At 35.8% G+C, this 13,820-nt stretch overlaps 1 protein-coding gene and 1 long non-coding RNA gene across 10 annotated transcripts in view; one reads left to right on the forward strand and one right to left on the reverse strand.

Annotated features, from left to right (window-relative positions):
- The window catches only part of LOC139958504 (adenylate cyclase type 5-like), a 151,697-nt gene that overhangs the window by 113,634 nt on the left and 24,243 nt on the right, over positions 1–13,820 (forward strand). For all 4 annotated transcript variants that reach the window (XM_071955604.1, XM_071955607.1, XM_071955605.1 and 1 more), the window contains 3 exons: positions 6,866–7,068; positions 8,963–9,122; positions 12,108–12,205. In XM_071955604.1, coding sequence (XP_071811705.1) covers positions 6,866–7,068; positions 8,963–9,122; positions 12,108–12,205 — 461 coding nt within the window. The remainder of the gene's footprint in view (positions 1–6,865; positions 7,069–8,962; positions 9,123–12,107; positions 12,206–13,820) is intronic.
- The window catches only part of LOC139958506 (uncharacterized), a 133,421-nt gene that overhangs the window by 91,121 nt on the left and 28,480 nt on the right, over positions 1–13,820 (reverse strand). For 5 of the 6 annotated variants that reach the window (XR_011789813.1, XR_011789814.1, XR_011789812.1 and 2 more), the window contains exon 3: positions 6,888–7,057. This is a non-coding gene — a long non-coding RNA (uncharacterized lncRNA). Of the gene's footprint in view, positions 1–1,073; positions 1,603–6,887; positions 7,058–13,820 lie in introns of those variants that run through there. The other variant, XR_011789811.1, reaches the window with a different exon arrangement.

The raw sequence follows: 13,820 nt of genomic DNA on the forward strand, positions 1-13,820 counted from the left end.
AATTTGTTCTGAAATTCCTGGGTTTTTTTTCGAGTGGCTTTTGATTTCATTGACTGGCAAGTTACTTTAATAAATACTCCCCATATGTTGTTAGAATCTCTTCACTTTTTTGTTTTATTCTCGAGGTAGAGCCAATCATTGAAAACCCTGAAGGTTTCAGGCAACTTTCTTATTGCTATATAAAAACCACAATTTCACTTTCCATATGGGTACTGTCATTGTGGAACAGAAAACAGAATGCTGGCTACTCCCTGAATTTTATGAAGAGAACCTCCTCAAATATTGAAGTAGAAAGTATCAAATTCTACTTCTTAAATCCAAAAATAGTATTCAGGCTCATGCTTGCATGTTAAATGACTAATAGAGAGCCCGCATTGGATTCAAATTTTATCATACTGGGATGCCCCCAAGCGTGCCAGAAATACAGAGATTTGTCACATAGTAAAAGTTAATACCGTCAGACGAATGTACAGATTTAACTCTTTTTTAAGGTCAGACCTGAAATATGATCCATTAGTATTAACGCACACTTGCATGGACAGGAGAGGTTTGTCCTCTTAAAAGCCTCCGCAAAAGGACTTTTGAGAATTTTTTATTTATCAGTTTCAAAATTTTTACCCAAAAAACTTGAGGCTCATTCAGAACTGTGATATTTAAAGTGGTATGACGTTAAAATGTGTATAAATTTATACAATACTTCAAATTTTGATATATGTAATTTAGAAGTTATGTAATATGCAGAATGGATAAACTGTACGTGGGATCGAGAATGGACTTTGCTACGGTGTTCATGAATGGTTGTATTGCTTCGTGGTTGAGTCAAATTTTGAGTATACCTAGGTAAATATCATTTTGGTTGAAAAGCATCAGTTTCAGAAAGACAAGCAAAGTGTCTTTTCATCAGATATAACTTACCCCTAAACTCTCAAATTTTAATGGACACATGCATTCTATAAATTGTCCTTGATATATTTGTGGGCTTAATGTCCAAAAGTTGGAGGAAAAAAAAAAAAAGGCTATAAAGGCTTGTATAAAGTTAAAAGGGATTAAAAACCTCTTAATTATCTCATTCCTGGGATGAATAGGTGCCACGCATTAATGCAGATCCAGTTTATAAAACAAACCCGATTAGTTTCTTATCCTTCGTTGTTAGTGATATACCTTTTAGGAGGTAGCTTAATGTAAAACATATCATGACACATCGAGTGAGTGCATGGACTTGACAACTTTCTATTTGACTGCATAATTCATTCGCCAGTGGAAAATGATGTGACTTTCGCAAGTTATATTTCCATATTTTAATATATATATAATATTTTAATAAAGGTTTTTTACCTTTTACTTCAACTGCAAAGTTTAGTATAAAGCCGAGACGTTATTTTGTAATATAACAAAACCTACAAAACCTCAATTAGTACTCAAGTTTCATCTGACCTTTATAAATATCTCTTTATCTCCATATTTGATGGTTTTTATTGTTTTTTGTTTTCATCTTTTCATTATTAGTTTGTCATTGATCACGCTCTCTACTTCAATACTCAGTGCGGTTGTCACTTCCCCATTTGTCTTGTTTCATCTTTCTACGTTTATTAAAGCTTTTCGCTAAAAAAAGGAAAAAAAAGAAGAAAAGAGACTTTATACAGTAGGATGTAAATTGTGATCAAATGAAACAGTTTTCTGGCGAAGATTTTTCATGTTTTCTAGATTTTTTTTCAAGATTACTTCAAGACTTAAAGTACCTTGAAAATGATTTATGTAATGTAGTGCATAAGAAGTTAATTCATCATTTTTTCCCCATTTTTTTTGGGGGGGGGGGGGGATTCATCTCTCTTTTTGGTTTTTATCTTTTTCTGTTTAATTATCACAATTTTTTTCAGGAGAATTACCAATTCTCCATTGATTAATCAAAGTTGTTTGTCGAAACATAGTGGAGAGTGAAAACACCAAAGACTTGAAAGTATAGGGTTTCTAGCAATCCAAGTCTGTTAATGCGAATTGTTTTTTTCAAGAAGTACATAATTAAAGTATGGCTGCGTGCTAAATCTGCCATCACTTTCTCAATACATGTAACTGAACATATGTAGAAAAAAATTGCTAGATAAAAAATACTTTCTTCACTCCACCCTTTCTCGGCCTGCAATTAACATCCCCTCCCCCCCTGCCCCCTTCCACCCTCCCTCAATGTAGGAAAAGTGGAAGCAAATTAAGAAGTGAATCAGAAACACAGAGGAAGAGTAACAAAGGACCAAGATGTATCATGAGGTATCTAGTTGAGACAGGCAGGGAAAGAATCTACATTACTCAGATGAAAGCTAAAACTGAATCACTTTAGTCTTAGGTAGGTACAAGAACTGAAATTATAGCAACGGAATCAAGTCTGCTGTTTATGGCCAATATTTGGTTGCAATATCGGAAAAAATTGGCCGGTGAACCTGACTCTTTGATTTCTCACGGTGATAATCTTGGTAATGTTATCTATATACTCTTTGTTCAAGACTCTACACTAAGCATACCCAGACTTGCCTTCGCTTCTGCCAAGAAAATTGGTCGTTGAGTGCGCCCTCACTTTTCCTGGGAAATTTTAATCAATGCAAGGTTGTGGGAACGGGAATCCACGAGTGTTAAAGCTTGGTGAAAGTGCCTCCCCCTCTCCCCCCTCCCCCTCCCCCTCCCCTCTCCCCTCTCCCTCTCCCCCCTCCCCTCTCCCCCTCCCTCTCCCCCCTCCCCTCTCCCCCTCCCCTCTCCCCCCTCCCCTAGTGAATTGCACATAAAGGGTATTGTTTACTGTCAGTTCAGTATTTAGTGACAATTGAGTAGTACAAATGCTCTGACTCCTGACAAAGACTGGGATCTATTAAACTCTTCTGGTCTTGTAACATGATGATTGGTCCTTGCTATCTTATGTAGGTCACTTTTCCATAAATGCCAGATGTCTGGCTCTTTATCATGAATAAAGGAAATCTTTTCTGGCTTAGACATGAGGCATTTATCCACCCCTGTTCCCAAGACAAATTACTGAGATTTACTCCCTCTAGCATTATCTCAGGAAAATGAAATCATACTCAGGCAGCAATATCTTCAATTTGAAAGAAAAGTACAGTCTTTCTATTAATGCCAAACAATGCATGGAATGATAACAGATATTCATAAACTGTTAGTCTATCAGGGAAAAATAACTTTCTTGCTTTTTGATCAATTCAATCTTCCAATCACATTCTTTCCATCTCATCAGATATGATTCAAACCAAACAGAATGTGGATGATAGCATATGTTTGCCTCGCACCATAATGGGTTTTCAGCTTCACACAAAGTTATTCAATCGGTTTCTCTTCTTCTGGTTAATTAATTTGCCCCTCATACACAAAGCTACTCCTGTACGATCCTCTAGGCATAGTTCACAGTCTAAGAAATGTCATTGCATCTCAAAACAGTGGGCTTTTAGGACATGTATGCCTGACTTTTTCATCTTCCGCAATGATTATTTGAATGTCTTGTGGTAGGAAGCTAGATGAAATTATCAGATCAGTATACCAGCTGAGTGGTTAAAGCAATCTGCCTCTGTTGGTGAGTGTGGTGTGGTGAATGTTAAGGACTGTTCTTAAATCTATTAGTTTTACCTTGCCAGTGAACCATCTGGGAGTGACATAAATGAATCTTGTTTGTTTTGATAAGCTGTCAGTACATAATCTCATTATGACATGTCACTATGTTTCCACTTCATTGTCATTCATAGTATGCTACTCCAACAGCTATTGGTTGGTTGCTTAAGATTCATGAGCCACCCTCTTTGTTGGAATTTTAATTTGAACACATTTTGCCTTGGTACGCTATTCTCACAGCTATTGGTTGGTTGCTTAAGATTCATGAGCCACCCTCTTTGTTGGAATTTTAATTTGAACACTTTTTGCCTTGGTTGACTCCTCCTACCCTGACCTATTATTTGGTAGCATGTTGTTACCTGCACCCTGGTATAAATTCCTTCCTATCTATGCCCTTTAATAGCCGATTGAGTTACTTCATCTCATGGTTGACTTTACAGTAACTACACTATATATAGCCATGAAATTGTTTTACCATATCAAAAGTAGGATACTGAGGGGGCTGCAGCCTCCAGCAGCCAAGCTGCACTCACAGTCTCAAATAATAGGCACAGCAATTTGTCAGAGTCCCAATTCAGTTATACCTTTATTATCTGCTTCGTGGGAATGTTTATTTATATATTTTGAAATTGTATTAATGTAATATACTTTACTAATCGATCACTTTAATTTTCACAATTATGGTCGCTATTTAAGAAAAAGCTATTGTTTATTTACCAAAATGGAAAAACAAAACTGCACATTGAATTCAAAATTTGAATAAAAGATAGCAAAAAAAAAAAAAAAAGTTGCCAGAGGGGATAACCCCTATATTGATATATCTTAGCTGAGCAGGTTTTTGCTGCTGTAGCTTATCTGTTTGATGCGGTGCCTAAAGACCATGTAACAATCACTAATGTGATTTAGCCAGGATTGGTGACAACCAAGGAGGAGACCTGTATCATCTATTCCAGTAATCTAACATTTCATTTTGATGATTTGAATGAAATCATGGATTGTGTATACTGCTGTTTGTTCACGCACACTCAACAGCCCCTTAGGCAGGGTACGTTCTTTCCTTCAGAAGGAGAGCAATGAAATGTCAGGCTTCTCTTCATGTTTTAGTACATAACAAAGCAGCAACTCTCCAGCCTATGCTGTTCAACTTTCCTTCAAGTGAACAAAAAAGAATTGTGTTCATTTGAGTTTTCATAAGAGTAACACTGATTTAAAAAATCAATTGATCAGAATTGAATAAACACCATTAATTAGACGCTGCTGTTACTTAAGTTATCTTTCAGGTTGACTGGTTTGACCGTCATGTATCTATAAATATTGTAAAAATTGCTTAGTTGAAAGCCATAATTCCCCCCTCCCCTGCCCCAGCCCCACTATGTTCCCTTTCTCTGTTTGTACACACAATACCATAGCACAGGGCAATCTCCTATAGATCTCCTTCCTTTCTTTTCATAACTATTTCTTTCGGATAGTCTCTGATTTAATTAACTAGTCCCTTCATGTGGCATATTTTCCAGCAGTTTGCGTTTAAATTGTTTCTCCAGTGCGATATTTATCAGTTGGCCTGTTTGTATTGCCCTGCGGCCACATTCATGCTTGGTTGAATCTAGGATACATTGTTTAATATCAAAAGCTGGCCCTCCTCCTCCAGTACCAAATATATTAGATGAAACCACTCACTAGATTAAATACGGTTGATCAAATAAAAAACAGCTTATTTTTATGAAATGTCTAACTACTCAATTTTTTTGGTTTGTTTTTTGGTTCTTTTTGTGATGTGTCTTGAGGCATCCGTGTTCCTTTTTGACAGTCTTATCTTTGCTGTAAGAGGAGGTAGTAGTTTCAAAGTCTTGGCACTCCAACAACAGGATGTATAACTTTTTTTTTTAAATCCAGATGTTGTTCCTGGAAATATTTCATCAAAGGATAACATAGTGTGTAGAGATGATATATAACTATTAAATGGTTTCTTTCGTGTATCCTTTTGTAGGTTTGATTACGATCTGTTTCGATCAGATTAGAATTGACGGGAATAAATCAAGCAAAAAACCGTTTGTTGGAAACAATTCCGTTTTTTTTTTTTTTTTTTTGCTGGGAATCCTGGAAATTGCTTTTTTTTCCAAAGGTTTAAAAAAATTGTCGGCAAGAAAAAGTATCCTTTGGTTTAATTATTTGAGAGTCCACTGTGGGTGTATATTTTATTAGAGCAAACAGTTGTCACAATTCGTCAGACAGAAACCAGAAATGTGGTAAGATCAAAATTTAACTGCGCAGCAAGGGAATACTGCTAAATGTCATCACAAGTTCACAGATGACTAGAGCTGTCCAACAATGTATAAAAGGGGTATTTTAAAGTATGCTTTATTGACCCCAAATATGCTAGATATTCAAATATGGTCACCTTTGGTCAAATTTCTTGAACTGTTCTTATTACAATCTTCAAGGAAATTTTTATCACTGGGACATTTAGTCATCTTGTGTCTTCCTTAAAAATGTCTGAGAACAATTTGGAGAGTAGAGACCTCCAGGAAAGTAATTTTTGAAAACTTCCAGCAATTATAGCGTGCTATAATTTTGGGGCCCATGCAGACTACCTTTAAAAATGTGAAGAAAGAAAACGTGGTTAGAAGGGCAGATAACTGTTCCACTAATTCAACCTTTTGAGGTTTCCCAAGTTATTGTGGAGTGAAAATAAATTTAAATTCCCTTAAAGCTTAACAAGAGATATTGTACTGCAAACTTACAGTGACACATTATGAATAATTATATCATCGTTATCATTCTTTAAGTAGTTCTGGGGAGAAATAAACATTTTAAAGTTTAATCCAGCTTTCCACTTACCTGTCTCCTCACACAACTTCCATATTTAGACAACAATAGTCGAGATCGTTTCCACATTCTTAAAATGACATTTATGAGAATAAGGAAGTTCTGTACAAAATCTTCATGATATAAAGTAGTAGATATAAACTTCTGTTTTGTCTGCGGAACCTTGCAACGGGTTCTCTGATCCGGACAATAACTTTGCTCAAAGCTGACATTTGATTGTGTGAATAATAATATTTTTTTAAAATTAATATTATTGTCATCTTTAATGAGGGTAGTCCTGCTCAGTGCAGAAGCACTGCTTTCCAGAGGAGCCCTCTATATAAAACGCAGCACATCCAAGTGCTGAAGAAACCACATCAAAACATTGTCAGCTGTGTAAATAACTATTTATTCTTGTTTCTATTTATCTTTTATCTGTTCTTTTTGTTTTCCTTTTTAGAGACCATCAGTAAGCAACTCACCCTTGCAGTCCTCCAACGGGCAAACCAATAGAGGGCCTCCTTCATCCTTAGCAATTGACAGTTGGGGTGCTGAGAAGCCGTTCTCTGAAATGCTAAACAAGTCCTCCAAGTCTAATAAGAGCATGCGTATGATGGGTCATTATGACGGTGGCGCTAGGGGTGCAGCTAACCTGGAAAACAAGTAAGCATATGCTGATGAAGAATGGTCACCTGTATCAATGGAAATAAACAAGCAATGATAGTAGAACCACGTTCTCCTACCCCCTCCCCCCCCCCCCTCCAAAAAAAAAAGGTCAGTTGCTACTGGCATGGTGATGTCATATTTAGATTATTTTCTTTGGTGTTACTCTTTCATACAAATTGAACGTTAAAATTATGATATTTCTTAGCGGGAATTATATTGTTAGATTAAAAATATCATGGTTGAAGTAAATGTTTTACATGACAGAAAATGGGAATATTATTTTCCTCTTTTTTCCTTCTTTCTTTCCATTTCATCCAATATTTATGATTTTTTTTTGTTATAATTTCGTTCTTTTTTTTACATCTGGGAAGACAAAATTTTCACAGCCAATCGATATCTGGAGGCAATGAATGTTATGTGAGCTGGAACCATGGCTGATGACTAACCATCCCAAGATGATTATTCCGAGCTTACAACATCATCTCCGTTTCTCCTCCTCCTCCCGAATCCAACCTCCTAATCAACATACTTGAGATGTATTTTCTTTTCCATCATTGTTTAGTCATTTCCAGAGAACTCGCTACCTCAAGCTAGTGCTCTCGAATTATCCGTTGGATTTTAAAATTTCTCCTCGATCAGAGACCAAAAATAAACCTCCAATAGTCATGTCCGATGAGGACCTGGACATCTCCTCGTTTTACACAAATAAAATCATCCATTTTGAAGAAGGAGACACCTGCCTGTGCTGTCAAGATTGATATCAGAATGTTTGCGCTCACGATTCAAGTCCTTGTCCGGACTGGATGGTTGGCAATAGATTCTAACGGCGTCCTCTTACAAACACAAGGCCTCCCCTCCCAAACTTTGAGAGATGGCTTTGTTGTCTTTTCAGCGGCACTTATAAACAGATGTGCACTCCTCCTCAGTCAAATTTAAGTGCAGAGTGAATAGATTTGTTTTAAAGAGACCTTTTTCTGTAACTCTCTAAAAAAAAAGGGAAAAAGGGGGGATGAGGTGTATGTGAATGTTAAAAGTTATCTCCTTGGTGAGTACGTCTGACACAATGTCTCTCTCTCCCTTTGTGCTTGTTTCTTTATGCGTTGAAGGTTCGAGAAAAATACATTCTACAAAAGTTTATCGGAGTAGAGTTGCATTCCCAAAAGAGAATTCAAGATAAGAAAGTATCATTCTACTGAATTGGAAGGATTTCAAAATACAGAATTTATTCCTGAGCTTGAGCTTTCTAGCACCAAAAATGAAAGTGCATAAAACCATTTTTTTGTTTTTTTTTTAAAGTTAAGTTTGTTTAGTTTCATTATATTATTTATAATTTCATTTTCATGTATTATTTATAATTTCAATATAGTTTATAAGCTAATCATGATAGTTTGCTGCCACCTTACGCTCTGCCTCTCCAACAACTCTCAAGTTTGAGTCAGGCCTTTCTTTTATGTTTCTTCTATTTTCTTCTCTTTCTTTTTTCCCCAATCTCCTCCGTTTTGCATCTTCCTGTTTGTATATATAGTTTGCTCTCATATTTCCATGATGAGGTAGTATTCCCTGGTGTGCCTGACGAGAAATTTCAACGCCAGATTTGTGACATTTTTCGCTGAATTCTTGTCTTAGTCATGGTCGACCGTATTTACACATGCAGTTGTGAAACAGAATAATTTGTCAGAACGATAGTATTTTCAGAGTTGTTGTTCTCCCATCCCGCCAAGAAGAAATATCGTATGCCGTGAATATATTTCTCTGAAGCAATGTTATTGTCCTCGGTATCACTTTGAAACATGTACTGTATTGTGTCTCATACAACTGATGAATACAGTAAAAACAGTTATCGAGTTTCTCTCAAATGGGAAAATAAATTCTTGTTTCGTTATCTCGTCAGGCTCGGTTTGGACAGACAAGCGACTGAACGAAGGGACCCAGAAGAGGAGGTTAATGACTTCCTCGGACGTGCCATTGATGCCCGCAGCATCGACAGGCTTCGCTCAGAGCACGTCAAGAGACTCACTCTAACATTCCGCAAGCGAGATCTGGAGGCAAAGGTTTGGACTTTACCATCTTCAAGGACTTTGCTTGATTCTACCTTTAAGGAGGTTACTTTGGGGGATTTTGATCATTCTGCAGATCAAGTCTCCTAAACTTAAATAAAAAAATAAATAGCAAAGTAACTTCTGAAAATCATTAGTCTGTGTGGTGCTGAATTACCTACAAGATTAGGCATAGACTGCAAGTCTAGAGAAAGTAAAATACAAATGCAAATAGAAACTAATTAACTAAAAGTATAATTACCTAACAAAAAAATGGGGAAAAACAAAGGGTTTTCAGGCATTGTTTGCATATAATCTTAAATCCCATTGCCCTAACTTGTAAACCTGATATCCCAAGAAGAGAAACATTGACAAATGTCCTGCTTGTATGTGGCTTGTCCATAATGATCATTTCAAGGTCACAGGTTGCAGTCAAAGGTCAAAGATCAGCAAAGATCAGAATGTTAATATCTGAAACACTTTTTATTTTGAACAAGGAGGAAGTTTGTACAGGTATCACGGATTGGCCTTATAACAAAGTGTTCAGTTTTGGTGGAGGTCGAAGGTGGAGGTCACAGGTCATTTCGGGTCAAAAATAAGTAAATAACCTGAATACCTTGTGATCATGATATCTGGAATAGTGAATATGGCTTGCCCATTATAAGTTAGCGTACTAATGTTTGTGGAGTGGGTCAAGTACCAGCAGCTGTTAAAATTCAAAATCTTAACTTATATTTCAAGAAACGTAACTCAAAAGTTAGATTCTTGCTAAGTCGATGAAATCATATTTCAAATGAAAAACAACAACAACAAATGTCTAAGCATGTGGATAGCTTCTCTGTTTATGCTATAACAGACTGCAGTAGCATGGAAAATGTTAAACAGAAGCCGGACTCATGTAGATATGTTTTCACTTTATTATTAAACAAACAAGAATTTCATTCTTACTCAACACTGATCATTTGGGTATTAAATGAGCAGTAATGCAATATTTGGTTGGTTCAAAATAATCTTGAGAAAACCATTTGGACACTACATTAGAACAATTCAGCTAACATCATGAATCCATTACACTTTGGTTTTGTACCCTTTATTCACACCATGTTTTGAAAAATCACAAACCCATTAGTTAGGAAAGATAAACCTTTTCTGAAAAGTTCCGCAATTAATGTAAAATTGGTGATATTGACATCTGTAGCTTTGAAACAAACAACGTAGATATCTGATTTACATACAGCAGGTTCTTCATTGCGTTAATAGTGGTAGCATTGTGACTCTCCAAGTCACGTAAAACCTACAGTTTAAATAATGTTTACGCTTTACCCATCTTAGTTATTTTTTCACGCTTTCCCTCATTTAACTCATATTTCTAAAATCAATTTATCTATCTCCTCTTCCCCTTTTAACGTCGTCGTCGATGCTATAATTTTATCTTTAGCAGAGGCTAATTTTAGTCCTCTTCTCGTAAAGAATTACCTCATCCTCTCCCTCCTTAACAAATGGGTCTCATTTTTCATCTCTGCTAATCTTTGTGTGGAGTTAAATTTTACGAAGTCAATCACCCTGGAGATTGTTATCGTTTCATCATGCAGCCAACGTCATTCTCTAACACTTCAGTGTCTTGCCTTACAGTAATGATGATATAAAATATCCTGCAAGGATTTTGAAAGAAACTGTTTGATATTCAAAAAAGATCTCTTACAAAGTAAAAATTAGTTTTCAGGTGGCTTTGACGCCCCCTCAAGCACTGTTTATTATCATCCTCATTTGTGGCAAATTTGTTCCTCGTTTCTTGAGGTGTAATTATGAGTTTTCTGAATGACATTCCTCCCATCAGAAATATTTGGAAAGTGTCTGGGTCCTTCTGAGAAGGAAAAAGACCAAAATCCATGAAAATCTAGACGATCAAATTTCATTCATTTACTTTGCTTTGTCACGAAAAAAAGGACAGTTACCTGGCTAATCTTAGACATGCCTTGTTGTTTAGCTTAACAGAATTTGATAACGTGGCCAGCTGTTTAGTCTTCAAGGATAAAACGATTCTTAAGTTTCACTCTCAGGAATGTTAATAAACATTTGTCAGAGAGGAAAGGACAGTAAGAAGGAAAATTCTCCTCAGCTCAACTTGACTGTTTAGAAGAATAATTCTTTCAGGTTCAATTAAGTCAGTGGGATTGACAACTGGGCAGATTCAGCATTTCATTAATAGTTTTAACATAATCATGTAATAATAAAATGTTAGAGGTTAGTTGAGGTCATTTGTAGTGCTTGTAGGATAAGCTATGAACAAGATCTAGGTTCAGGGAGAGTGAGGAGGTAGAGGTGGGTTAGTGGGAGATAGGTGGGTTAGTGGGTGGTAGAGGTGGGTTTGTGGGAGGTAGAGGTGGGGGTATGGGGAGATAGAGGTAGGGGAAAGAGGTGGGGTATGGGGAGGATGAGGCCTTAACGTATAGCTTAGAGATTGAGGGGGGTGCTTGTCATAATCTAAGGCAAATAAAGCCCGTGGTTACCATGCAGTCTGGAAAATGGAAAAGAAAGCAGAGAATATTGGGTGGCTAGTCATATGTTAGAAAGGGTTTCAGTTTATCATATTTTAAATATTATATTGTTTTACCGTCATCCTGCATGTAGAAGGTCTTCATTGTGAATGCATTCAAGATCTCTGAATTTATACAGAACATTTTACTGAATGTCTGCCCAATAGTACTTCCCATTCTAATAGATACCTGTTAATGTCATACCATCATGGATATTGGGGTAGTGTCAAATATGATATTGGGGTAGTGTCAAATATAGTAGAGATTTCTTGGTTTTTTTCGTCATGGATATTCCTCTGTGAATGTACCCAAACTTATGGATAAATATTTATATAGCCTACCCTCCCAGTGGGTTAACAAAAGCCTGATCCCCAGCTCATATTCTCTTTACAGCCCCATGGATTTTGTGGTGTAGTGTACATATAATCATGATTATCTTTTCTTGTTGTTGTTTTACCTTCAGTATTCCATGGAGAGGGATGTTATGTTCAGTGCTTACATGATCTGTGCTTTCTTCTCTCTTGTCTTCATCTGTTTGGCTCAACTATCAATATTTCCACTGTGAGTATATCAGCGTTTTTTTCTTCTTATTTCTCGTAATACTTTAAATAATTTTTTCAATGATTGGAACAGTTTTTCAAGAAGCTTTCTGCAATGATTTTGTTACATTTTTAATTTTATTTGTAAACTATAACTCTCAGAACAGTGCAACCTTATGAGGTTTTCTTTCTTTTATATTTTTGTTCATTTCTAGAGAATGGTAAATTGGTTCAGCATTTTGAGATACCAGTTTTGGAAGAAACAAATTGCTGAATTAATTAATATAATTAACTGTCATTTGGTGCAAATATCTCAAGCTTATCTTTAGTTTCATAAACATGTTCAGAATCCACAACATCTGGTAATAATTCAACATACTGTAGCAAACAGATAACATTCGTTCATTAGGCCTAATATGGCTATAAGTAAACTTTACTGTTTTGCAAACTGGTTACCTCACATCATTTAGACTAGTGTTCTTAAAGTGGACACAGCCTCCGACATGAATAGATTTAAAATGATTACAACCTATTAGAAGGAACCTGGACAAATCTCTAAAATGTTTGGGGGGTAGGGCGGTTTCTCAAGGCACTCCAGAAAGGGCATACTGGAGCGACAATTAGATATAATCCGATGACAAAATACTTCTTTTCTGATGATCCTTTTCTGGTTTGGGTTCTCTTGGCATATCTGTTGTTTTATTTGAAAATGTGTACTGAGTTAATATCTGAAAAAGAAGTTGAGTTTATTTCAAATATAATAAGAATATATTCAAATATAATATGAAGTATGGAGGCAAAGGTTTTAAGGTCTCTACCTAGCTATATTTGTATACATCATATCAGAATATCATATCAGAAATAATTGATCCATTTATATACTATCTATATCTGTAGTGAAATTGTCTTCACTCTGAGTTCATTAAGAGTACTCATTAAGAGTAATAAAAGGCTTCTATTAACTTTGTCTCATTCTCTGAGAGAAAAAAAAATCCCTAGGTTTTATTTTATATTTGATGGATGGAGATTCATAAGAGACAAATATGGTGATAATTATGGAAACTATACAGAAAAATAATGTGTTAAAAGCGTGGACCATTCTGTAAAAACTTGGTGTTGAACTTAACAATGCAACTTGAGAAATTGATAGATTTGGTTAATGTAACAGAGCAATTTTTTTTTTTTTGCTACTTCATATTCCTGATTGTATAATTTTTGGTTTCTTTTTTCATCAAGTCAGAATATTGAAAAACTTGTAAAGTATTTCTTACATTTTCATCTTCATTGCCGACACTGGCATGCACATGAATGTGGGGGTTGGGGGGGGGGGTATTCAAGTTACTAGCCAAAAATGTTATAGCTACAATTAATGAAAAAATATTCTGTCTATAAAAAAGTTAACTTTGATAAAAAGTTTAATGTTTGGGTGCTCTCAGAGAATTTGAGAAACTTGAAAAGATCATATTTGCCTAAGGTTATATTGGAAAATTCACCTGAAAATATGGTCTCTTTTAATGTCAACATAATACTAAGTTTCAGATATCCTAACATGTTTTACCTAATCAAACTGAAACAAACAAAATAACAGCCCTAAAGTTAAACTAAAAAAACCCACCTGAACATATGGTCTCTTGTAA

The sequence above is a fragment of the Apostichopus japonicus genome, chromosome 18 (assembly GCF_037975245.1).
Source record: "Apostichopus japonicus isolate 1M-3 chromosome 18, ASM3797524v1, whole genome shotgun sequence".
In the NCBI taxonomy this organism is placed as follows: domain Eukaryota; kingdom Metazoa; phylum Echinodermata; class Holothuroidea; order Aspidochirotida; family Stichopodidae; genus Apostichopus; species Apostichopus japonicus.